At 42.9% G+C, this 24,432-nt stretch overlaps 1 protein-coding gene across 1 annotated transcript; it reads right to left on the bottom strand.

Moving 5' to 3' along the window:
• Positions 1 to 417: 417 nt before the first annotated feature.
• On the bottom strand, positions 418 to 23,468 carry yeats2 (YEATS domain containing 2). The gene is made up of 30 exons (XM_069685492.1): positions 23,378 to 23,468; positions 22,842 to 22,947; positions 22,627 to 22,724; positions 22,386 to 22,478; positions 22,062 to 22,295; positions 21,857 to 21,975; positions 20,276 to 20,437; positions 18,758 to 18,869; positions 17,754 to 17,798; positions 17,495 to 17,663; positions 17,072 to 17,314; positions 16,531 to 16,698; positions 15,452 to 15,543; positions 13,699 to 13,884; positions 13,355 to 13,583; positions 12,882 to 13,040; positions 11,864 to 11,997; positions 10,976 to 11,122; positions 10,246 to 10,437; positions 8,610 to 8,982; positions 8,388 to 8,522; positions 7,775 to 7,906; positions 7,436 to 7,574; positions 7,020 to 7,096; positions 6,845 to 6,924; positions 4,881 to 5,085; positions 4,209 to 4,444; positions 4,025 to 4,099; positions 3,756 to 3,829; positions 418 to 1,777 (listed from the first exon to the last, which is right to left on the bottom strand). Exons 2-30 carry the CDS (start codon positions 22,939 to 22,941, stop codon positions 1,669 to 1,671), a joined length of 4,317 nt encoding a protein of 1,438 aa, XP_069541593.1. The 5' UTR covers positions 22,942 to 22,947; positions 23,378 to 23,468; the 3' UTR covers positions 418 to 1,668.
• Positions 23,469 to 24,432: the final 964 nt, after the last annotated feature.

The raw sequence follows: 24,432 nt of genomic DNA, 5'->3' as shown, positions 1-24,432 counted from the left end.
TCTGTTTAGTTATTTTTAATGCATGTCACCACTTCTGTCAGCTGTCAGATGACTGACGGCTTTCAGCCTGCAGACAAGAGGGCCTTTACTTTAACTACTTAGATAGACTGAGATTAGATATACCCCTTTGTCCTCAGGGGTCGTGTCTTCCATTTTATCGTCTACAAGTTTTGCTTAAAGCTCATGTGAGGACATTTAGGTTTGTGTTGATTTTGGCGCCCCCTGTGGATAAAGCTGTACCTCTTATAGCTTTGCTCATTTTGTCCTGAACATGTGTAAGTGGTGGTTTTTAACAAAACACTCATCCTGCTTTCTTTTAACGGGCACGTTTCACTCCCTTTACATTTTTACCCTGGAAAATGTAAACAAAGACAGCTTGCAGTTAATCGCCTCATGTGACACCTACCCTGCGCCAGCAGGTTCAGGCAACAAAAATAACTATATAGAAATAATCAATCTTGTCGCTGATGGTCTGGTTTGCTTTTGTAGGTCGAATAGTGTAATCAGAATTAATTTCAGTCTGTTTCATAACCAGCAAAAAACTCCTCACAGGAGCTTTAAGTCACATTTGCAAGAAATAATTCAACCTGATATTTTTCTTAGTTTATTACAAGAATATTAATTATTGTTTTTGGTTTGCACTGAAACATGAAAATACAACATTTGAGTTTGTCCTACACTAATTTGGTTCAACAGACGTGACAATCACTCGTTCAATCACGCCACATATAAACATGATGCAAAGATCCACGTTAAACAGATTTACAGACACTACATCAGCCGGAACACACACACACACACACACACACACACACGCACGCACACAAATTCATTAACTTCTGTGACGATGACTTCCACTAGTGTCCACACATATTCAAACACTCAACTTACTGTTATTGACATCAAATAAAAAAATAATACAGGATTTGAAAAGACCGTCTATTTCATATTGGTCATATATTACATGAACACTTAAAAGCACTTTGAACTGGATATCAAACCTGGTCATTGAAGGTGAGACGATTCTTTAATTCATAATGACACTATGAGTCATTCCTCTCCCTTTCACCCAGACACTGAATTTCTGAACAGACTTGAAGATCTCCGTGACAATCTGTCTGCAACTAGAGCCATAATTACCTCTGTCAGGTAACACTGAGACTCAACAAAAGGATGTTGGTAGTGACTCAATATTGGCTGCCATGGCAATGACACTTTTGAAAGATCCAGTGTTTCTCCTCTGCTGACAAACTGTTCCCTCTTCAGTGTAATGTGACAGCATTCTGATGGTATGATTTAGTGCTGTAAGTCAAAACACTTCATCATGATAATAATCTTGTTCTTTTGAGGTAAGCGAGAACACAACAGCCTCTCCAAACCAAATAAAACGAGTCCCGCCATGCCGCTTCACTCGATACATCAGCACTAAAATGTTACAATATACCCAGAGTATTAGAACATTTGTTATTCTGCTGCTGTGCGGGGCAAGCGGAGCCCTTCTGTGATCGAGTTAATGACAGCACAACATTAGTTATTACTGCACACCCTGAGGCGACATCAAGGTGTTTATCTTCACACAGTGGACTCTCTCTCTCTCTGTGACAGCCAGCCGAGCAGACAGTCCTCACGTCTCTGTACGCGTCAATCACCATTCAGCGACATTCTGCCTCAGTTGTCCTTGGACAGGTAACCCATGTGTGTGTTGGTGAGGAAGTCACAGGTGGGGATGCCACCGACCGCCTGGTGGATGTTCATGGCTGTGATCTCTCTGGGAGCCCTGTAAACCCAAAGGTTGCAAAGTAAGGATTATTACAACTAGACGCACAGGAAGTATGTTTCAGTCTGCCCAGGACATTATTGGTTGGCTTCTGAATATTTATCAGTTTTTTTCGACAGCGGATTTGTTTAATATTCAGCTCTGAAGAAATGGATTCTGTTATATCAGTTTATTACACGGCTGGTTTAATTACAGCTTTCTGAGGTCTGTTATTTCTCGATAACCGACTGTTGTTATGAAGAACAGACCATTGCTAGGCATGCGGCTCTAATCACACAATCTGGAGGACTAACTAATCTTATGAATCTGCCAAAAGAAGTCCCGTAAATTTGACATCGGTCCATTACAGAGGTAAAAAAAGAAAAGAGACGAAAACAGCCAAGAGAAAGAAATGAAGGCTAGACAATGCAAAAACTTTAGGAAACAGAGAGATCTACAAAACAGTGACGAGACAGAAAACCTCAATCAGGTGCTGCGCTGATTCAAGCGGACCCGTTCGGCCTGTCTTACTTGTTAAATGTTTCCATTTCATGTGAGTAAAAACAGGTAGGTATGCTCATTTTAAGAAGGCTAGAGTTAACCGTTGCTATGGACACAGCTGTCACTGTGAGTGTGTGAACAAAAATATAATCATTTTTAAATTAATAAAATAATTTCCAAATTAATATTTTCTGTCAAATTATTGATTTTGTAATTAATGCTCACCCTGCATAGATTCCATTCCGCGATAACAACCTGCACACTATACATGATCTCTTACTTAATGCTGTCCTACATTAAGCAAATGAAAAAGAAAGTCAAAAAATACTCTCCAGGTAAGGATAGAAGAGTTAACTGATGTGTAACCAACACAGGTAATGACTGGTTCCAGAAAAAACATACAAACTAAGATTGTCCTAAAGAAAGCTGATTTCTCTAGTATTCATAGATGTATTACGGAGCACAAAACACATTGCGCTGCTGCCGTTGAAAAATGCAACATTTTAACATCGAGTAGTATTGAGTAGTAATTTTTTTATAATGTTATAATGTTACAATTTCATTTAGCAGACGCTTTTGTCCAAAGCGACGTACATCTGAGAGTTAACACAACACAAGCAAAGATCAAGACAGAAGGGAATGTAGTCAGTAAGAGCCAACAAACAGCTTCAAGTGCTTCCGGACACTAGTGCCTACAGGCAGTGCACAGGGTGTTTTTTTATCAGCAGCAGCATCAACAAGGTCAATATAGTCATCATCATGAATATCCTGATCAACATCAACAACATCCTCAATGTCATCATCACCAATAGCATCAATAACATTAAGTGCAGAGGTGTTCATGAAAGAGCTGGGATGTGTCAAGGACTTTCCCTCCATACATGCGGGCACATGCTGTACCGACTGACCTAAACCGGCGCCCCAGCCACTTAACATGATCTGTAAAAACATTTTTAAATTATAAGGCAAGTATACTTTTATTTTATTGTCAACAAAGCCTACATAAAACTACAAAACCACCATTAAGTCTGTCTCTCTATACTTCCATACTTCCCTAACCTGTCCTACCCCAGTCCAGAGCAAAAACACATTTGTTTGGGACCATTTCCAGCTGTGGATTAATGCACAGCAGGCACTCTAATGAGTGTTTACAGCAGCAGGATTGTGCATGTGGGTCTGACTCAAACAACAGGAGCCGTGTTGTCACCATAACAATGATGTCACCCAGTGAAATGGTATAACTCACCGATGTGTTTGCAAGATTTATCTCTAAATATAAATTATGTGGTTCAACGCTGCCCTAAAACCACTATTATGGAACATCTATTTATTCAATACAATTTAATAATGCTTCCTGTTGTGGACGAGTTAAAAATAACCAGAGTAGCAACTGTTCGCTTGGACGAGCCCCAGATATGATGAATGTGATCAAAGTAAAGAAGTGGAGCACTAAGCAGGTTGCATGTTAGAGAGGGCAAAAAAAAAAACAGAGGCTGACCTGTTCTGAGGGGATTTGGCGTAGGCCCCAGCCAGAGCTTCTCTCAGGACGTCACTGGCAAACTGTTCAGTGGCCTGCAGTGTACACACACACACACACACACATCATTAGTCACAAAGAAAACCCACTCCCTCAACAGTACAAGGTGAAACACGCAATACTGTGCAGGAGTCCATCTCATACAGTATTTATCATTCTAGTCAAGGGTATGTTGAGGTAATGATGAGCTAAGGTAAAACTTTTTTGCTTTGGCCTGTTTAGTGACCGACCTTCAGAATCATGGCTTCCACTACTGGAGCGAACACATTCTTCTCCACCTCGACCGGCTGGAAGGTCATCCCGATCTGAGAGAGACAGAGGAGTTAGCATATAAAAAAAACGGAGCTACGTCTGGTTAATTAAGTTACTAAAAGTGGTACAATAACACGATATTATTGGTTAAAATCTCCTGACCTGCTGAGCTGTCTCACTGACAAACTGGGTGGACATGCAGGGGCCCAGGAAGAACTTTGGCTCCGCATCTGCCTCCTGCTCCTCCTCTTTAACCTTCAGTTTCTGGCAGGGAGGAGTCACGGTGACGATGTCGACTATTTCATCGTCCGCATCCTCTGGTTCGGTCTTTAGCAGAGCTTGCATCTGCTCCAGTCGCAGCATCAGCTCGTCGCAGCTGCTCAGGGTCGTCGGGCACTCTGTAGGGCACAGTCACATGTACATTAAACGCATCAGGATTTTACTCAGCAGCTTCATGAGTGGGAATCTGACAATAATAATGGAGATATTTGTGCAAGACGGAGAGATGAGGGGAGCATATACATAGATTATCATTTTGTCTTGCTTAGGCGAGCGTGTGACTCAGAGATAAGCAGCCTCATCTCTCACCCTTTACAGACAAAAGACAGAATTAATGAGAAGTCCCGGTAAATAAAACAACACTGCTGAGCTCTAACGCTGAGGCTGCACACTGGACAAACTGGTAACAGAAGCACTACACCCACACCTCCAACACTGAACGGACAAAATTGATCCACTTTGGGCTGCTGAAACCGAAAGGAGTCAACAGTGAAAGAACAAAAATAAGAAAAGAATCCCAGTCTAGAAGTCGTACACTGAAACACACAAACTCACCAGGCTCGTTGTCGATCTGCGTGAGGATGTCCTCGATGGACTCGTCTTCATTCCTGCGTTGGGGCTCGAGGTCAGGTGGCGTGTAGCCCCTCTGCCGGCACCACTGCGCCACCTCTCTTGTCTTTGGCGGGGTGAGGGCCTGCAGGCGGGGCGAGCGGTCCAACACATCCTGGACGACGCGCTTTACTGCCACTGCTCGCTGAAGCTACACAGAGACATGCCGGTGTGCATTATATGAAACTGTCAGGCTGTGGATTGATGAAAGTTTTATAACTGCCAAGCCTTAAAGTTCACAAATTCGGGCACACACAGTCACTCCTGTCCAGTCCACCTCCCAGCCTGTCCTCTCACTGTTGAATGATGTGCTTGAGTCGTCTGTCCCCATAAGTAAATTAGTGACCTGCAGATATAAATATCTACGTCTGGGCTCATCTGAGAGTCTTTTATAGCGGCAGAGAAAGAGAACAGGCAGCTCAGACATGGGCTGGTCTGTATGAGCTATTGATGAACCCATTAAGAAGAGATGAGAGGAGACAACCAGGCACAGATACACATCTGACCAGATAGATGGGACGACATGATGCAAGCAGAAAGCTCGCTGAGTCAGGGGTCCGGCACCGAGCAGCAAGACAGATTACACAGACGACAAAACTGCAAACAATGCAAATTATCACTGGCACTGTGGACGCCCTCGTGCTGGAACCTGGAGGGTAACTGCAAGGAGGCGGGAGCTGTCGCGTGGAGACATTAGGAGGGTTAAATTAAACCCTTATTGAAGGAAATTACTCTGCTTAGAGAACAGGGAAAGTGTTTAAAGTAAAGCTTAATCCTGGGAAACAAGTGATCCTGCTTTCCCTTTCTGAAGTACAGCCAATAATGTTTAACAAAGGTAAAAGCACGTCTAAATATTTTCACTTTCATTGTTGATAAATCTGTTGTATATGTGTCAAATCTCTGGTCAAGTATTAAGACTATAAAATGTCACTAGAACAACAAAAAAATATTCAGTTTAGTATCACGTGAGAAAGAAAAATCCTGACAATTGATTATGGATCCAGAGACAAACCATTAGGAAAAAAGTTTCTGCTCATTTGTCTGTCTATTAATTGTTGCAGCTCTAATTTGCAGCAGTTAATGAAATGTGGTTTGGTGTTAGATGTCTTACTTACGCCAACAAAACCGTTTTCACAGCCGTCCTATCAGCAGTTTGACTTCACTGAGGTTTTATAAACACTATCAGTCGCTGATAATGCACAGCTAATCATGTGCACACTAATCTCTGTTTACAGTGTAGGCAGTGACGTGATTTTTAGGGCTGGCAATTCTTCTGGTTTCCGTTTGTACTATGCTTGTAGTCCGAGTAATATTGACCAATCACGTATCAGCAGGCTGCGGCGCATGCAGGAAAAACAGTGCGTGTGGAGAGCTAAAGCAGACGGAATGTGATGTGCCGTAATGACACCCGGCTCCCGTCAGCGGCTATCTGACGATGTTTTAGCTTCTTATAAAACTCTATAAACAGACATCTGCATGCTAACAGCTAACAATCTGTTCTAGATCTAATTCCCTTGACGCTGTGTCACCAAAGCCGTTCAGCGTTCAGATTTCCCGACTTCTACGAATGCATCAGAAATGATCGATCCGACCTCCGTTCAACAAACAAGTTGTTTTCTTCTCCTCTTGAGGGCAGGCGTGACCACGTTAAAATTTTTACTTCTTACAAAACTGCATCATGATGTTGAAATTTCAGCAAAGGCAAGACCCGTTAATTACGAGTAAATCACAAGAAAAACAACACAGCATGCAGAAAAGGAAATCTTGACTGGAAGTCGTTTATCTCTAACCGCCGGCTACACGCGCAGCATGTTCACCGTTGTCCTCAGAGGCTATATCGTCGTCAGGCTATAGCCGATGGAACCTGAGATTGTGTGCACACATACATACAGAAAACAACAAAAAGTTACCTCTGATGCTCTGCGCTTGCCAATCATCCAGGAATAATACTGTTCAATTGAAGAGGCACAGAATGGATGGGAGTCTTCAGCTAAACAAGCAAACAAACAAAGAATTAAACAGTGGATAGAGCCTTCAGTCTGTTTTAATATGTCGTGAGTTTGTGTTTCAGGTGAGCTCACTTACTCTTCTCTGGCACAATCAGAGGGAACTTCTTCACCACAGCTGTCAGCAGCTGCATCATGGTCTCTATGTGCTCAGTGCTGAGGAGGAAAGCAGAAGTGTCAGGTGTGCTACCAGAAAATATTCACTGAAACTGCTGCCAGGAAGAGAAAGTGTTTGTAAAACCCTCCATTAATATGCTGAGAGAGATACGATGTGACAGCTTTAAAAAATGAAGCTACAATGTTCTTGCTTTGGATGGGCAAGTTAAAAATGAAAATGTTAACGCATAAGGGGTAAAAATCAATATAAAAACACTGCTGCAATCTGTTTCTGCACATCTCCCTTCCCTCTTTAGAGACAGTAAATCATCTCTCCGTCTGACAGTCAGTTAACGTGCTATAAGTTAAAGTGGCATCGTGATCTGTTCTCACGCTTACTTGATGAGGTCGTGTGCAGCGTTATCGGCTCCTTGCTCCTGCTTGACTGTGGTAGCTGCAGAGGCCACATGGACAGGAGCGGTGACCGGGGGCGACGGACCAGCTGTGACAGCTGTGCCAGCACCCGGCTCTGTCTTCACTGTAACAGCAGAGAGAGAGAAAGATTCATGTAAGCTTAAACACACCATTAGTGGTGGTTTATATTAAAAACATGCATTCTTCTTGTAGAAACCAGAACTCTGTATTGTTTTATCACTCATAAAAAACAATTAGGACTGCATGATAGAAAGATTGATGGAGGAGAGGAGAGCGGGTGGAGTAGGGATGGACCCCTCTCACCTTGTGCCAGAGGCAGGGCAAGGGAGGGGGACGCGTGGCTGACAGGACTTGGGGAGGCTCCAGCTCCAGCCGCTCCTGGGGCGGTGGAAGAGGAGGGGGAAGCAGTACTGGAGACTGGGCCTTTAGACACCACTATACACAGAAGAAAACACACACACACACACACACACACACACACACACACACACACACACACACACACACACACACACACACAGTATGGATCAATGGCCCATTAGGTAAATGGGATTAACGGTAAGATGAAATATGAGAAGGGAGAGGGATGGTGTACCACTGAGAGAGGAGAATCTACAGCATGTAACAGATGAATCACAATATGAAGTCAAACTTTCTGAGAAATTCTGTTAGCTACTATAGTCTTACACTCTCAACTCATCTGAGAACAACACGCTGTATTTCAACATGTTTTTCAGAAACGTATAAAAAATGTAGCACAGCAAAAAAGAGATCAATGTCAAAGCTGCTTCATGTTTTATTCAAATGCTTCTTCTACTGCCTTTTATCTTTAGATTCTTACAGGAGTTGTTTTTCTATCTGGGCTATAAAGAGACTTCATATGAACTAATGACAAGGCCGACTGTTGGTAATTCACCTTTCCCAACAGGCATGAGTATGGTCTGCAACCCTGCAGAGCTGGTGCCGACCCCCAGCTGCTTGAGCTGGTTGGCGGGGATGGTTAGGACAGTCTGCTGGGAGCTGGAACCTCCAGAGTGGATCTTCAGCATGCCTGGACACAACACAACAGATAAAGGGTTATTTGAAGCTCGACCTGTTATATGTTTGTTCGCTTTCAAACCAGCGTGAGGTTTCATACCAGAGAGAGTCGCACCCGTCTTCCCTCCTCCTGCCGCCACCCCGCTGACTAACGAAGCAGCAGTGACCAATGACGTGCCGCTGCTTTTGGGCACACCCACCACAGTCCCTGCACCCGCACCCTTGGACATGCTGATGACGGGCATGTTGGTGATGCCTTTGGCGACTGTAACCACAGCTCCGGTTGACCCCGCGGCACTCTTCGTCATCGTGGCAGAGTTGCCAGCACCCTTGACCAAGGTGGCCACCGCCGTCTTGGACAGGCTGCCTCCAGCGGCGGCACTGGCGCTCTTAGCTGCACTGATTACTGCCGCTTGGTTGGCTGCCACCAGGAGAGAGTGATGCTGAGAGACAGACTTCACAGCATCTGCAGCCTGCACAAAACACACACACACACGGCTGTCAGCGAGAAAATTAACAGAAAGAATGCAACGCTATTTCAAAGGGTATGACAGTCGACTAAAGGGTGGTACAGTTAGAACTGGAAATGTATTCATGGAGTAAAAACAGAGCTTACTAACGTTCTACTAACTGTGCTACTGTAGTATGTCTAACATGTTTATTGTATCTATTTTGTGATTAAATTTGAAAACTATTATAAATTAAATTAATATATATTTGAGGACTATTTTTTTATACTTTATTAGGCAAGAGGTAGAAAACACATTTCACCTCTTATTCAGTTATATGACAGTATGATATGACATCTCTGTACATGACAAATCCACCTACAAATCCACGTGTTTAGAGCGGAGAGATGGACTGACAAATGTAAATTCAATGTGGGAGGATTATTGTTAACAGCTTTTCTTCACTCTGGTCACATTTGTTTTCCAGTGCCGTGCAACTCTCAGAGCGAGACGTGTCAATCAGGTCACTGGTTTTATGGAATTCTCAAAGACAAAAGAGCCCAGAGAGTCCTCAAAACACAATTAGGAGTCCTGAAAGGGCAGCTTTTCCAAAGAGAAAAGCAGCCACCACGTACTCGTCTTTTGTGTTTGCATCCACATCTCCGGAGAAGTTAGGGATTTTTCTCGGTTTAATTCTGCAAACATGTTTTGTTTTGCGTGTTGGAGCCTCTAGGAAGTCTTTTTCGTCTGTTTCCATTTCTCGAGTTAATGAAGCCTGGCCAATTACTCAGAAGCAGTAATCACCTAAACCCAGACCACTGCTCGTGAACTGCTCGGGGCTCTCCTTACACACACACACACACACACACACACACACAAACACACACCATCTGCTGTCTCTGCTCGCTCAGACAAATACAACAGTAACCTTGCTACTGCACTCACACTGGATCACTCCTGTTTTCCATGTTATCACACTGCAGTTGCAAATCAATGGATTTCTCCCACTTCAACATAAGTGTTTAGTATCAGTTGGGACTCTCCTTATGCAAACACACTTAACTTCATCATCAAAGTAAAACATGCTCCAAAAATCTAATCATTACTAATTATTTTTACTTGGAAATATCAGGTCAAATATTTATTTACCAAGCCACATTTGATGGAAATTTCACTTGTTAGATCATCTGTGATACTTGAAAACAAAAAAAAACAGTTTGCATGAATAAAAAGAAAAAAAGAAAAAGCTGTGAGGCAGAATGAAACTACAAATGCTGTGAAACTCGCCTGTTGTTGGTTGGCTGCAGCTGATGCAGCGCTGACAGAGCTTGGCGTGGAGCTAGCGGCAGTGATGACTCCGCCTGTCATCCTCAATGTGGTCGTCCCAGGCTTGGACAAGTGGCCCGCTGCCGCCGCTGTGACCGTCTTAACCGAGCCGTCAGACAGCTTCACCTGTGCACCTTGGGAGCCGCCCACCACCTGTCAATCACAGAAATCACCAAGTTGAATTTTAGATCCAAAACTAAAAGAATGACATTCACCATTCTTCATCTCAAAAGTGGGCTGCGTCCTACATAACGGCGCGACCAATATACCAGAATGAATGCAGAGAGAGGAATTTAATTGTGTTACGGTATTTTACCTAGACGATGGCGCTATAATATAGCTAAAGCTTCGTCACGGACATGCGCCGCCATGATCGCCAGTGCAGCCGCCATCCTCACAACAATCAACATTACCGTAGGCTGAGCTCAACTACCACACCGGTAGCTAGCAGGATTGCAAACTCAACATGGTGAAAACAGATAGTAGGATATATTTGTGTGTTTTTAATGCGTTTCAAATGAAAATAAATTGAAATAGTGTTAAAATAACTTTTTTTTTTATTAATAAATAGCTTCAGAAAACATTTTCCCCTCTGGCATACCCCAAAAAGAGGCGCTGTCTTATTTTCCGGTGCAACCCTATTCTGGGGTTTACGGTAAGTCCTGCCCTCAGTCTTGTTACTCATACTGACCTGAGCCAGGATGGCCGCCTTCTGGCCAGCTGTCACCCGGATGGCCTGCTGGGTAACAGTTGCTGGAGATGATGCAGCATGACCCGCTGAACTGGAGGCTCCCTGCTTCCCTGAGCCCGCTGCTGGCTGGCCAACCAAAAACGTTCCCTGGGAAAGATGGACACGCAGGATTAGGTTTAGGATAAACATTTTAACATGCTCTAAATTGAGATAGACAAACCACACAACATTAACTAATAGAAAAAATGGTGTGCCATTTTCCCAATAGCTTACAAATGCACAGTTTGTGTCCAAGTGTAAAAGCTTTTTCGCTGTGACGGGAGGTTTACAAAATATATGTGAGAACATCTGTTCTGAAAAGAATAACACTTTGAAAACACTCTTAATCTTAAAGATGTATCGATGTTTGAGGATAAACAGCCCAGATCCACACTTTAAATGTAGGTGGAAACCTCTGTAGACAACTCCATGATATGCTGTAGGCTAAATGCAGAGAGAGCACTATTCTAAAGCTGACTGCAGGATCAATGCTGCTGTAATGAATGTGTCTAATTAAGAACACACCAGGCTCAACCTCTCTGCCAGAATACAAAAATCTGAGAGTCACAAAGGAGGAAAAAAAACAGATTTGCATACTGCGCATGCACGTCTTGTCAAGCTATACAGGAAGAAAATCTAGGGATGATGATTAAGGGATGATGTGAAGGTTTCCTACTGACTTTGATCAAGTGCTTGATGCAGTGCTTAAAATATGCTGCAGAAAAATACTAAAGCTCGATAAGACAAAAACAAGAATCCACAACAGCACATTACACAGAGAAGCATTTTTATACCAGAATATGACTGTCTTTAAGGTTTGTAACGTAGCATAAATGCGTCTCTACCCACCTGTGGAGTCTGTTTGAGGATATAGGATGTGTAGGAGAGGTTGGAAGGCAGACTGCTGGAAGAGGAAGAGGAGGAGGAGGAGGTGGTCTGTGAGCCCCCTGCGCCTGCTGATGAGCTGCTCTGGGACTGCTGACCTAAATTACACAAAAACCACATTCACATCAGTCTCATATCTATTATTCTTTATCTCACATCACAGCTCGTCTTAGAAGTTACTTCAAAAAAAGCATATTTTATAACTGAAGAAGGGGGACACAGAGCGATGTTGGTTTACTGAGGTGAAATCTGTAGATAAAGTATGAGATGATGCTAAATCTATTTAATCTCTTTGCAATTTGACAAGAAGTGTGCTGCATGAGACATTCTAGCTCGCAGTGCACATTAAATAAACTGCAGGAGGAAGCGGATGACTATGACTGACTCACTGTCCAGAAGGTAGAGAAGCAGACAGCATCCATAAGTCACTTCAGAAGAGGCTCTCTTTCTGTCCCCAAAACTTTTTGATGAGCCGAGAGCATTTACATTTTAATACAGCTGTCTGCAACTGGAGGTGTGGAGGAAAATGTCAGGGCAAAGGTCATCTGGCTGGGATGCTGACCCCGGATACTGCATACTCATGTATTATTTTCACTTAGTCCCAAACAATTCCCAAAGCTAACAATGTCAAACTTAATCTAAGACACACAAGGAAAGCTAAATTATATACTCTTAACTAAGTGCAAACTATTCTCAGACTTACAAATTCAAGTTGCAAATAACGTCTCAGAAGCCGGCAGTTAGAACCAAAGTACAGAGAGTGGTTTCTACGGAAACACACAGTCTTGTCTAGTCGCATGTGTGACAGGATTGTTTGAAGCACTCATGTTGTTACACTAGTGAGATTAAACCTGTGTCTACAATGTGTCTGCTGAGTACACCAGGCCCTAAAAGTGCATCAGACGTCGCCAAGTATTAACCAACACATAGAGCTTTTTCCAATGTTTGTTGTTAAGAATATGAAGCATGTAGTTTGTCTCACTTGCACTGGAGGCTCGGAGGATTGCTCCCTGTGGGATGAGAAGCAGCTTTCCCTTCCCCGAGGGGTTCTTACTGTTGGTGGTCAGGTAGAGCTTTGTGCCCGGAGGTAAGTTAGCCAGATTGGCCAGGTTGTTGGCTGGCAGCTGAAGCGTAGCCATCACTGAGGTCATACATAGAAAAAATATTATTAGTCATCAACCTCTAAAACTGTAATGGAAATTTTGGAAAAGGAAATTGGTCTAAAAAAACATAATTGATACAATTTAATGGCTAAACAACAATATGGACACTTTGGTCACAGTACAAGCTTTTGTACACAAATAACCTTCAGAGTCAGAAAAGCATCATTAAGCAATAATTATTTTATGAATATCACATTTAAATATATTATTAAAATAATAGCGCAAGGATTTGCTGCCTCAGTGACACATGAACCTTTACACGTTGTAAACTTGTATGTCTGTGAACTCTGACCTCCACTCTTGCCACTCGAGGCACCGGCTGCCTTGGCAGCAGCCTGCTGACCGGAGAGGCCACTGGCTCCACTGACGATGGCTTTAGCGACTCCCTGAGCCAAAACCTGCTTCCCACTCATCACCTTGGACACAGAAGGGTTTCCTTTGGCAACCAGGATCTGTCCACTGCTGATGGCCACCTGTTTGACTGCAGACTGGAGCGTTGAGCTAACAGGGATGCCCAACATCTAGAAATGAGAAGTGCCAAATGTAGTTTTTAACTTTTGAAACACATACAGTTTAAATCAACACTAACATTTAATGATTTCTGAGCATGTTTCAATAAATAATGATTCCTGAGACCTTGCCAGTCGTGGCTCCTGTCGGCCCCCCTGCCTGTTTCTGAGCCGACATGGAGATCATGTGACCCCCCTTCACTGCGACAAACTGGTGTGCTGCTGAAGCAGCAGGTTGCTGCTGGCTGGTTACTGTGGAAACCGTCTGCTGCTGCTGTGTGGAAACTTCCCCAGGCTCCTGCTTGATGATAACCTGCACAGGAAGCGAGTGCACATGGAGCGAAGGATTGTAACAGGAAAGACGCGCTGCATTAAAAACACAACAGGTTGTAGACTCTGCAGCTGCTATAATTAATGTAAATATAACTCTCATTAAAGGATAACTTTGGGATTTTTTAACCTAGACCCTATTTTCCTATGTGTTTGTGTTTAAGTGACTAGTGGAGACAACAATTATTGAAATCGATCCAGTACTCAGGGAGGGAGCACCGGCCAGCAGCCGCGAAATGAGATACAATGCAACTAAACGGGGCACCGGGCGTACACCAATATACAGCCACTAAAAGTGCATGTTTTTGCTACTGACAGGCTCAGATCATTATAATAAGTGTCTGACAACACTGTGGCAGCCATGCTACTTTACCTTATGCTCTCTGTTGTTGTCTGTAACCAAGTCTCGCTCACGGAGAAGTCTCACGCTGAAATCTCGTGCGAGACTGTAGTTGTTGCAGGAGGAAGGAGAGAGGAGTGAGAGAAGAAGACCAAGAGGGAGAAGTGCCGTTTGTTGTGTTGGAGTAGAGAAAGCGTTGCTCAATGCTTTCTAAAAGATTGTCATAACTAAAGATCCTCTCTCCTCTTCGTCTTCTCTCACTCCTCTCTTCTTCTTCTTCCTGCAACAACTACGGTCTCGCGTGAGACTTCTCTGTGAGCGAGACTTACAGGGTTACAGGCTTACAGACAACAACAGAGAGCATAAGGTAAAGTAGCATGGCTGCCCCAGTGTTGTCAAACACTTATTATAACGATCTGAGCCTGTCAGTAGCAAAAACAAGCACTTTTAGTGGCTGTATATTGGCGTATGCGCAGTGCCCCGTTTAGTTACATTGTATCTCGCGGCTACCGGCCGGTGCTCCCTCCCTGAATACTGGATCGATTTCAATAATTGTTGTCTCAATTAGTCACTTACACACAAACATGGGAAAATAGGGTCTTGGTTGAAAAATCCCGAAATTATCCTTTAAAAAGTCATAATTTAGTGATTAATAGGATAGATTTTAACCATACAATCAAGGCTACAGACAGCAGAGCAGTGAGAAGAGATTAGTTTCTTGGTGCAGATTTTTTGAAAATCAGCACCTATCATTTATTCATCAAGGAGATGTTTTTATTTCCCCCCATCTGTCCCCGTCTGCCCTGGCATTTAGTGCTACAGCAGATGCCTCAGCAGAGTCAAAGAGAACACCGCTGTGATGAAACAGACATTTAAAGTGAAATCAAACCCCAATCTCTCTGGATGATGAGAGTGGGAGGATTTTACAGCAGGGTATTGACACAGAGTGAAACAGAACCATGCAATTCTCTCTGCACCCCCTCCTCCTATCTTCAGAGTGATGTCCCATTTAAATAGCTTGCCAAGGCACTCACATCTGCTGAAGATAGCACCCGGGCCTACTATTTATACCACTATGCTTTGTTAAAGACACAGATACTAGAGGGACAGACCATCCTCCCTGTGGTGGGAACAGATCCGTGGAAACAGACGCTGTAAGTCATGAGTACTCATGTTCAGGGGTGACACAATTAAGGCGCTACTAACTCACCTTCACCCCCGAGGAGAGGAAGGTGCTGGTGTGAACTTTGGGGGCTGGAGAGCGAGTGCCGTGTGCAGCAGACTGTTTGGCGGAGGGGCTTCCTGTGGAGTAATTCACACAAAAACACACGCAATCAGTCAAATGAAGAGATGAATGTACTCGTTATGGGCCACTGCAGCTCCTGCCGTCCTTTCCACAGACATTAAGGCCACTGTAGTGTGAGGTGACTGTTACCTGCCAGGGTTACTCAGCGTGGGTGTTAAGCAGAGCTTTGGCTGCAGCTGCATTTTACACTTTGAGTCGAGCCCTGCTGAAATTTTGTTCCTTACCTACTGTGTTAAAATCTGCTTTATCCCAGGGTTGGTGAATCAGCTACAACACCCACATCAACCTCATGCAGCTTGATAAAACATCACTTAATAGCACTCCAGCCCTGCGGACAGATCTGGTTGAGCTGTGCAAATTTGGAGAAAGTGTGGGAGTGGCTGAGAGAGAGAGTGAGCAATCTAGGGGAAAGAGCACCTAAGTGCAATATGAACTGACACTGCTGATGTGAGACGGCCGCCATGGTGATGTAGGATGACTCTGCTGCATGACGCACACATTAAGTGCACACTTTTTCAGCTTTCCACATAATTGCACACTTTGTTTATGGAAGAATAAATACACACAGAAGCAAAAAAAAAAAAACTTGATGTGAGTGTGGGGTCTCCTAATCTGGCCATGAAACAGAGCCGCTCAGTCACCATGGTAACCTCTCATCCAGCATCCTGCTGGCTCACCACACGTCAGACTTTATGAGTGCAAAACAGGAACAAAAGAGAGACAGAAAGAAACAGATGGGATGGAGTACAAAGAGCTGGATAAAAAGGGGGTACAAGAGGATGAAAAAGAAAAAAAGGATGAAAATAGGGCGAGAAAAACAGACTCTAGAGGGTATTGTTCATCATCTGTTCTGCTACAGAGTACATTCCTCACAGCCATTTTTATATTTTTATGTGGGCGGCTCAGACGCTGCTTCTCAATTTTTGCTGCAGGTCCACTTCCGATTTCAAGCGGCACTTTGACACTGAGTGGGAGACGTGTACCTGCGGAGGCGGCGGATGAGGAAGCCATGCCGATCACCTGGCCCGGCTTGTCAACGATGATATAAGGGTTGTTGAGCACTGACGAAGAGCTCTGCTTGCTGTGGACAGGTGTGGAGGTGGTGGGTGTGCGAGGCAGCGGGGAGTGGCTAGGGGTGGAGATGGGAGAACCTAAGGGGGAGGAGGCGCACAGGCTGTTAGATGAATAATCATCTTTATGGATGTTAATATGTGATTAACTTGGAAAAAGCTTCAAATACATAAACACTTTCAGGGTTTGTTGTGATTTAGCCTAAATAAAACTCACCAGGGCATATTTAAGGGTAAGAGTAGATATAATAAAATATTTAACAGACAGTTAAGTGTTGGCTGTCTGCACTTAGTAGTGATCATATTTTACCTGCATAAAATCTGAAATAAAAGTGAAATTATTTTGCAATGTTGGCTGGTTAAAAAATGGTTAGATCAAAGGTTGTAGAGCAACTAAAAATTCTGTTTCTGCTTAAGATACACTGTAAAATGGCCACCGGGTGGAGACATTTACCTGAGACGATTTTACAGCTCATGGTTATTGGTTGGAACGATTTCCCGGGAGACTCGGCAGGGCTGGGAGGCTGTCCTTGTGGGACAATCTTACAACTTGCTGTGATGGGCTGGAAGGCCGAGTTGCCGTGCGAACCCAGAGTGATCCTGTCACCGACTTTGGGTCGGGTTGGGGTGCGTTCACCAGCTGTAAGGCCAGAGCTGTGGCCGCCTGCAGACCTCCCTGTCTCTGCTTTGATGAAAGCTAGAAGGAAATGTGAGAAGTAATTGAAATACATTTCATTTCAACCTCACCTGGAGTTATTATATGCATTATGTGATAGAATTATAGATGTATAAATACAATAACTCAATTGTTTATTTCTATAATTTAAAGACTTTTTCATTATCATGTTTAAAATGATATACGTTTCAGCGTATGTACCTTTGTCTACACTGGGATCATGTGGGACGGGAGAACTGGAGCGTCCATAACTTTGGGGCAGGGAGGTGGCCAACACGGGGCTGGCTGCTCTACGAGTCACCTTGGAGGAAGAGGGCTGAGGGATGTAGTCTTCCCCAAGAGAGTTCCTATGGAGCTCCACATCAACCACCTGGAACAAATATAGTTCACTGTCAGAGTAAAGCTCTTAGAAGAAAAAAAACAGTGATTGCAGGAAATAGAGCGAAAAGTTATAACTTACAGTTTCTGCCCCAAGTGTCTGCAGCCCCGTGTACGTTCTGTCCAGCTGCAGGCAAAGAAAAGAGAGGTCAAAATAAAGACTTTAGACTTAGAGGTATAATAAGTAGGATTTTCCTAGAAAAATATAGACTTTTACAAATATAATATAAAGTAATATAATATAATATAAATCATAACTATACATGTGTGCTGGTGAGTGTGTGTGCGGACCCTTGTGAGACCCTTCCCTCTGCATCTATTCTGTTGTTTTGCTTTGCACAGGACGTTTTCAGGAGGGGCGCTGTTGTGGTTGCCTGAGACAATCAGCGTATAGGTGAGTGTGGGAGTGGTTCAAATTAGCAACTGGGCCCCATTCAGACCGGCAAACATGGCAAAAGAGCGACGCAGAGTTGGCCTTCTTTCTGTTGGACAGGTAGGTGCCTCAACCAGGTAGGGTAGGACAAGCTAACCGCTGGTTAGCATGCTAGCGCAAAGTTAACCAGCGGTTAGCATGCTAGCGCAAAGTTAACCAGCGGTTAGCATGCTAGCGCAAAGTTAACCAGCGGTTAGCATGCTAGCGCAAAGGTAACCATGATGCTGCCAGTGTAAGCTTGGCGGGGTGGGTGTGTTCTCGCACGAGAGAGTGAGAGTGAGCTTCTGGTGACGAAGAGCCCAGGAGGAGGGGCCCAGTTTGAATGTGTTGTTGACAAAATGCAGGAAAAATCCTACTTATTATGCCTTTAAAGAGTCTTGATCTTGTAACATAACGAGAGTAGAGTAACTGGATAATAGAGTTGTAATCATTACTCATAATTGTAAAGGCAACTTTTTGCCTCTTTAAGAAGGTTTAATCTAATTTTCTCTTTCTATAAAGTGATCACACATCACAACGTATCAAAATGCACAAACGTGACTTTAAACACATCTGGGTGTCCATACAAGGTTCAGTTCAAACTGCATGTGGAACAGTAAACACTGAAGAGGAAAACAAGCAGAGTGATGATGTGGCCTGTAATCTGTCCTGACCTTTAGCTGGTGGATGATGTCAATACGTTTGTTGCGAGGGTCTTTGAAGTGGATCTGGATCCTCACAGGAAATTCACCCCAACCGCGACGTGTCAAATGAAAGGGCGGCTCACTGAGAACAGACACATTCAAAGATCTTTATGTAACTTCCACTGAAATACACATCAGGAAAAAAAACATTTATAAAAGGATGCATGACAATGATTTTGAGAAAAAAAAACAAAGCTCCCATCGTGGTTTAAGACTCAGACTTAGTTAGTAATCTCTTAAAATCAAAGACTAGAAGGGCTCTCATCTTCTCCCCCTTTGAAGCTCGCAGAACAGAAGCTGATCTGACTGCCTGCATTTACAAGGTCATGTGTTTGCGCATGCAGATTATGCGTCTATTCCAATAAACCCAGTGATTGATGCTTGATGTTTTTGTTCTCCCTTACTTTCATTCATCCCTTCATCTACATTCAGGCTGCGTCGACAGTCATCACAGAGCATTGGGCCCGTGTGGGGTTAACTGAGAACAAGACTCGAGTCAGTCAGAGGGAGCTTATGAGCGGCTGCTACGGCAACGTGAGCGCCTTGTCAGCTGAAAAAGCCAGGAGGCTACAGCTCGGGATAAGGATTGCTGACTGAAGAAAGAGATCATTTATTCAGAAGCCACAGGCAAACTTAAATCCTTTGCGACTTCTAAGAGGATAAGAACTAAAATGAGACATATTAATCGCTGAACTGGAGGCTGTGCGACACCAATCTACACACCTCAGTGCTTTGGCCGAGGGCAAACACTTCTCACGCATGTTTTTCTGCACCGTGTGTATGATTTAGGTGTGCCCACTATTAGTCATGATGTTGACTTCTAGTCCGACTCATTATATGCAACGTCAGTGATCCCACCTAATGATGTGTGCATACAATCTGGATAATGATTAGTATTCATTTGCATTAATAAAAACCTCCTGCAAGATTTATCTCAAGTAAGAGTCACTCAGAGATAAAGATTGTTTTTTACATTCAACTATGAAGGTGTGGATCAAATATCCACTAGAGGGCAGTGCTTATAAAATGATTTTCATAATGGTCTGTTTACTGCTGAGTGTGTGTTACACAATGTGAAAATCAGCAGACTGTTTTTGCACTTAGAAGCAGATCTGAAAGTCCTGAATTTAACATCAGCGGATGATGTAAACTCTCTCTTAAGCATCCAGGTGCTTCTTTCTAAAACTGTTTCCTTACTTCTTTTAATTTGGCGTCTGGTTCGTGGAAAGAGGTGGGGCAAACTACTGACAATAATACTAGTCTAGAAGTAAACATTGTGTCTATGGGCAACACATTTTTTTGGATGTGTTCATCCCTGTATCTCTCACTTCTGATTTTGCCTGAGGGAACCAAATAAAACAGCACCCAAGTACCAATTTTTATAACAAGAGAAAAGCCCTGCCTTTATCAGACACTGTGTGAATGACTGAGGAGTGCTTACACACACTTGTTTGTCTCAAACATGTAGAAAAACAGACTGGCACAAACCTGACTTCCACTAGGTCGTTGGGTTTGTAGCTGGGATGCAAAAAGAACCAGACTTTCTTCACAAAGTGGTTGATGCTGGGTTCCCTCCTTGAGCCTCTGACGTACACCATCCACTTATGGGTAGACTGGTCATTTTCTTCCCGCTTATCTGGGGGAATGTACCTGAGGTGGAGAGAAAAGGTGAAAAAACATACAGTGAGAATAAAGAACCAGAAAAGGTAAGGCATAATGTTTCAGGGATTGGGTGAAGACAAGACTTAATGATATACAAGAAGCAAAACTGGGACATGTGTGAACGACTGGAGGGTTGGTAAGACTGTAAAGGAGCTAGTGCTCTTTCATAGTATTTGACTAATACCTACTTGAAAGGAAACAAGGTAAGAGCAGAGGATTAAGGTTCACCGAAAACAGTTTAATTTAAAACAGATTAGTACGAATAAGCCATGCATGAACATTTAGTGCCAACACAGCTGTACAAAGAACCTGTCTGAAAATGAAATGCACAAAAAGATACATCAGCTTGCTGACATTCAACTTAAACTCATCTAATCCTGTATTCCATTTATTACCTGCCCATAACTGTTGTGTCAGGTTTAAACCTTCTTATTAGGTACAACTATGCACTCCAGCATATGTGAGGTGAAGACATTTAATGTGCATGAGATATATGGGCCTTGTCAATCAAGCTTCCTAGAAATTACATAGGCTTCGTATTACACTGAACCAAGTGGTCTTGTTGAACTGCTATATATCTAGATCAACTGAGGCCAGGGGGGAAAAGTTCAAAAAAAGGAATGTTCGAACTGCATCAAGATTGAGCTTGTAGCAAAACTGAATTATGGCTCAGCACTTCAGTGCAAAGTCATGCGAAAACAAGACAAACAAGACAGTCTAAGCTTGAAAAACATACAAGTGGAAAACTATTAAGGTACAGACAAACCTGTATTAGAAGGGCAGCAACTTAATAAAAACAGCAAAACCTCCAGTGCAAAGTTCATCTAATAAAATGCATTTAACCTTTCACATACAAACATGTTGAGTGGGGTTTTTTAGCTATCTTTAGCAATGCATTTCATAAGGATTTGTTATACTATGAAAGTGAGATATATCTCTGACTTACTACAAAAACAACATTTTGTTGCTCATTCACAGGTATTTACCTGTCATCAAACCAAACAAGGTGATATTAGCATCTTTGACAAACATCACCTCCATGCTTTAGGTAAATTTGCTGTATTGACAGTTATGGCAAATATAATGTATACGTTTTTCAGAGAATGATAGTGATATTATGAGCACAAGGAACATAACATCAATCTAATATGATGGTTGAGGTTTTCAAATAGTCTGACTTATGAACCTTTAAAACTTAAGGAAGGTCTTTTAGTGATCTGAAACCTGTCCAACAGTTTGTATGAAATATGAAATATGAAATAGTCAAATACTATGTTTTCTTCTAGAATATAAACAGGTTAGTGACTTCCTAGGAGGCTCCTAACCTCTTAATTAAAAGGATCGCTCTATAGCATACTTTGTCTTAAAGATTACTCAGTGATATTTTCGCTTAGTTTGGTTACATACTTGGACACGTTCCCGACTACGATTGTCTTCTTTGCATAGAGTCTAGAGGCCTCATTTGCTGTTGTGTGGTAGGTCACCCTCTGCTCTGCTCCAATGGACAATGGCACACCAAATGTGTCCTACAACACATAATGGAGAACATAACAGGATGGATGAGAGATAATACTTAAACCAGTCTATTCAAGTCTTTGTCAGCTTAACTCACCTTTCCTGTATTGCGTCCTGGTCTGCGATCCTGCCTGTTGCCGTCCTCTCTCCATGCTCCCTCTCCATCCCTCTCAGCTCCCTCCCCATGCTGTGAGAGGGACTCGGACTCTGAGTGGGCCAGAGATGGAGTCTCAGAGCCCTGGTTGAGAGGGGAAGACGAACGGGATGGGGACTCCAGGAACCGGCGGATGGCTGGATGGTTCAGCACAGCGGGGTCGCTCTTAGCAGAATGCTGAAAAAATAAAAGGTGGTTACTTCCTCTGGACTATACTATTTCCTTGACAGCTGACAGTTTTCTAAGTGTGAACATGTGGGTTTTTACCTCTGAGAGCCTTGTTATGCCAGCATTGGCATAGTAATTGGCAACTATGCATGCCCTTAGCTTGTCCATCATCCTCCTGGCTTCATTGAGCCGCTGTAAATAATGGGAAAACACTGAACAAAATGCTCTATTTCATACTTAAGACATACAAAAAAGTAACTTAAAATAATGCACTTTGTCTGCAAACTAGTGACAAAAATAGTGCAATGCAAAGAAGATATTTCCAATATAATTTACATACCTGACTTATCACGTCAATCTCATGCTCTTTGTTCTTCATCTCTAAAGAAAACTGCTCTCTAATGATGGTTTCAATCTTCTGTACTGTTGCTTCTCGGGCTGACAAAGCAAGAGGAACAAATATTAAAGACAATAGATCAGAAGAGTACATTACTTGTTAGCTGTCACGTAATGTAAAGCAGGTGTAATGTCTGTGCAGTCAGTATATGTACTTACCATTATGTTCAGCCGTTTTGTTTCTTTTACTATTTTGTACCAGCGAAACGTCCTCATAGTCGGGGTCATTGCCCTCTATTTTTCTTTTAATTCCCGACATGGCTGCCTGTAAGGAAGAGTAAATGTTAAAAAACGCATATCATAACAGCTAACATTTGCTAGTCACAGCTCCCAATGGCCAGTTGTGATTAGCATTGAATTAGCCGGCTAGCAGCGAAGCTGCTCGTGCCCACAGTTTACACTACTGACTAGCTAGCTTGCTATGCTAATGTCTGTTAGCGGACCGGCTACACCTACAGCAACCGTTTAAAACGGTTGGCCCATTCTTTACCTACAATGAAGCTTAATTAAACATGTATATATGTTCAACGCTACACCAACGGAAAGTGTCTTACGACCTCTGTGCTAAGATAAACCCGTGTCTGTCGCTCGTGCAGCCGGTTGCACTGTAACGTTAGCTAGCCCTGTTTGCTAATTTAGCTAACGTTAGCACACACTGTAGACACCGATTCAATCTGTTTAAAATGCAAACTTACTGGAGTGACCTGTGCTGCGGAGCAACGTTTCTTTTTGAGGCTTGTGTTTTAATTCAGTGACAGTATATCCGCTGCGTTAAGCTATTTTCATTTTACAGACTCGTGTAAAGTAAATTGCTAAATCTCGAGGTGGACAAATAAGCTAAATAGTGGATAGTTAGCCTTGCACTTCAGCACAACAGCCACCAGGCGCCACTGTTCCACAAAAGAGATAATTGTGCTCTATGAATGTAATGCAGCATCCTCTTTATCCAGTTTCTATCCCTGCCAAAATGATGTGTTGAGGTTAAGATAAAACACGTCTTACAGGCATAGACAGGACCGCTCGCCCATTAAAAGTCTTGCAGATATGCAACCCTGTCTAACCCCATCACACAACCTAATGATCATTAGATTAAACATCACCTCATTTAACCCGCATACTCTCATGGAAACAGTACGAAACAACTCTTCAGGTTTTTACTCCTTTTTTAATCATTTCAGTATTTGATTTTTTGTAAATGTCCGGTTCAATGAAAATCCTTTGAGCGATCACATAAGTAATCCATCAGTGTGGCAGAATTGTGTCTACAAACTGGCAGTGATTTGAGCAGCAATGCACATTTGCTGGCTTTGTAGCCAGGGCTTTTACTTTAAACCCATGAGAATAACAACTACCAATCTTACATGTTTCAGCTATCAGGTAACATGCCATGAACTATATAGTCAACATGTGACAAGACGAGAAACAGGTTTTCTGATGAGTACATTTTAGATGATCGGGAATGGGATCAGTTCCACATGCCTTACCATCATCTACATCGTCGTGTCAGGTCGTGTGTAGTAGCTTCACTCAGTCCTCACTATCCTTGTCTATGTGCCACATTATCTAATGTAAACACTATTTTCATGTGCAGAGATTTACAAGCAATATTGCCTCAAACTTCATTTGAGCCACACAAAAACATCACCAACTAGATGGATGAAGAAGGTGTTTTATAGTATATACCTTGCAATGGCATGGAAGTTTAAGGACATTTCATTGTTTTTTTGTTTTTTTAAGCAAAGCACACAAT

This window comes from Semicossyphus pulcher, unplaced genomic scaffold, assembly GCF_022749685.1.
Source record: "Semicossyphus pulcher isolate SPU_LCO1_2020_fin unplaced genomic scaffold, fSemPul1.0.p SCAF_7, whole genome shotgun sequence".
In the NCBI taxonomy this organism is placed as follows: Eukaryota; Metazoa; Chordata; class Actinopteri; order Labriformes; family Labridae; genus Semicossyphus; species Semicossyphus pulcher.
Note: the sequence above shows the minus strand (reverse complement) of the source record. Positions and strands in the feature narration are given on the sequence as shown.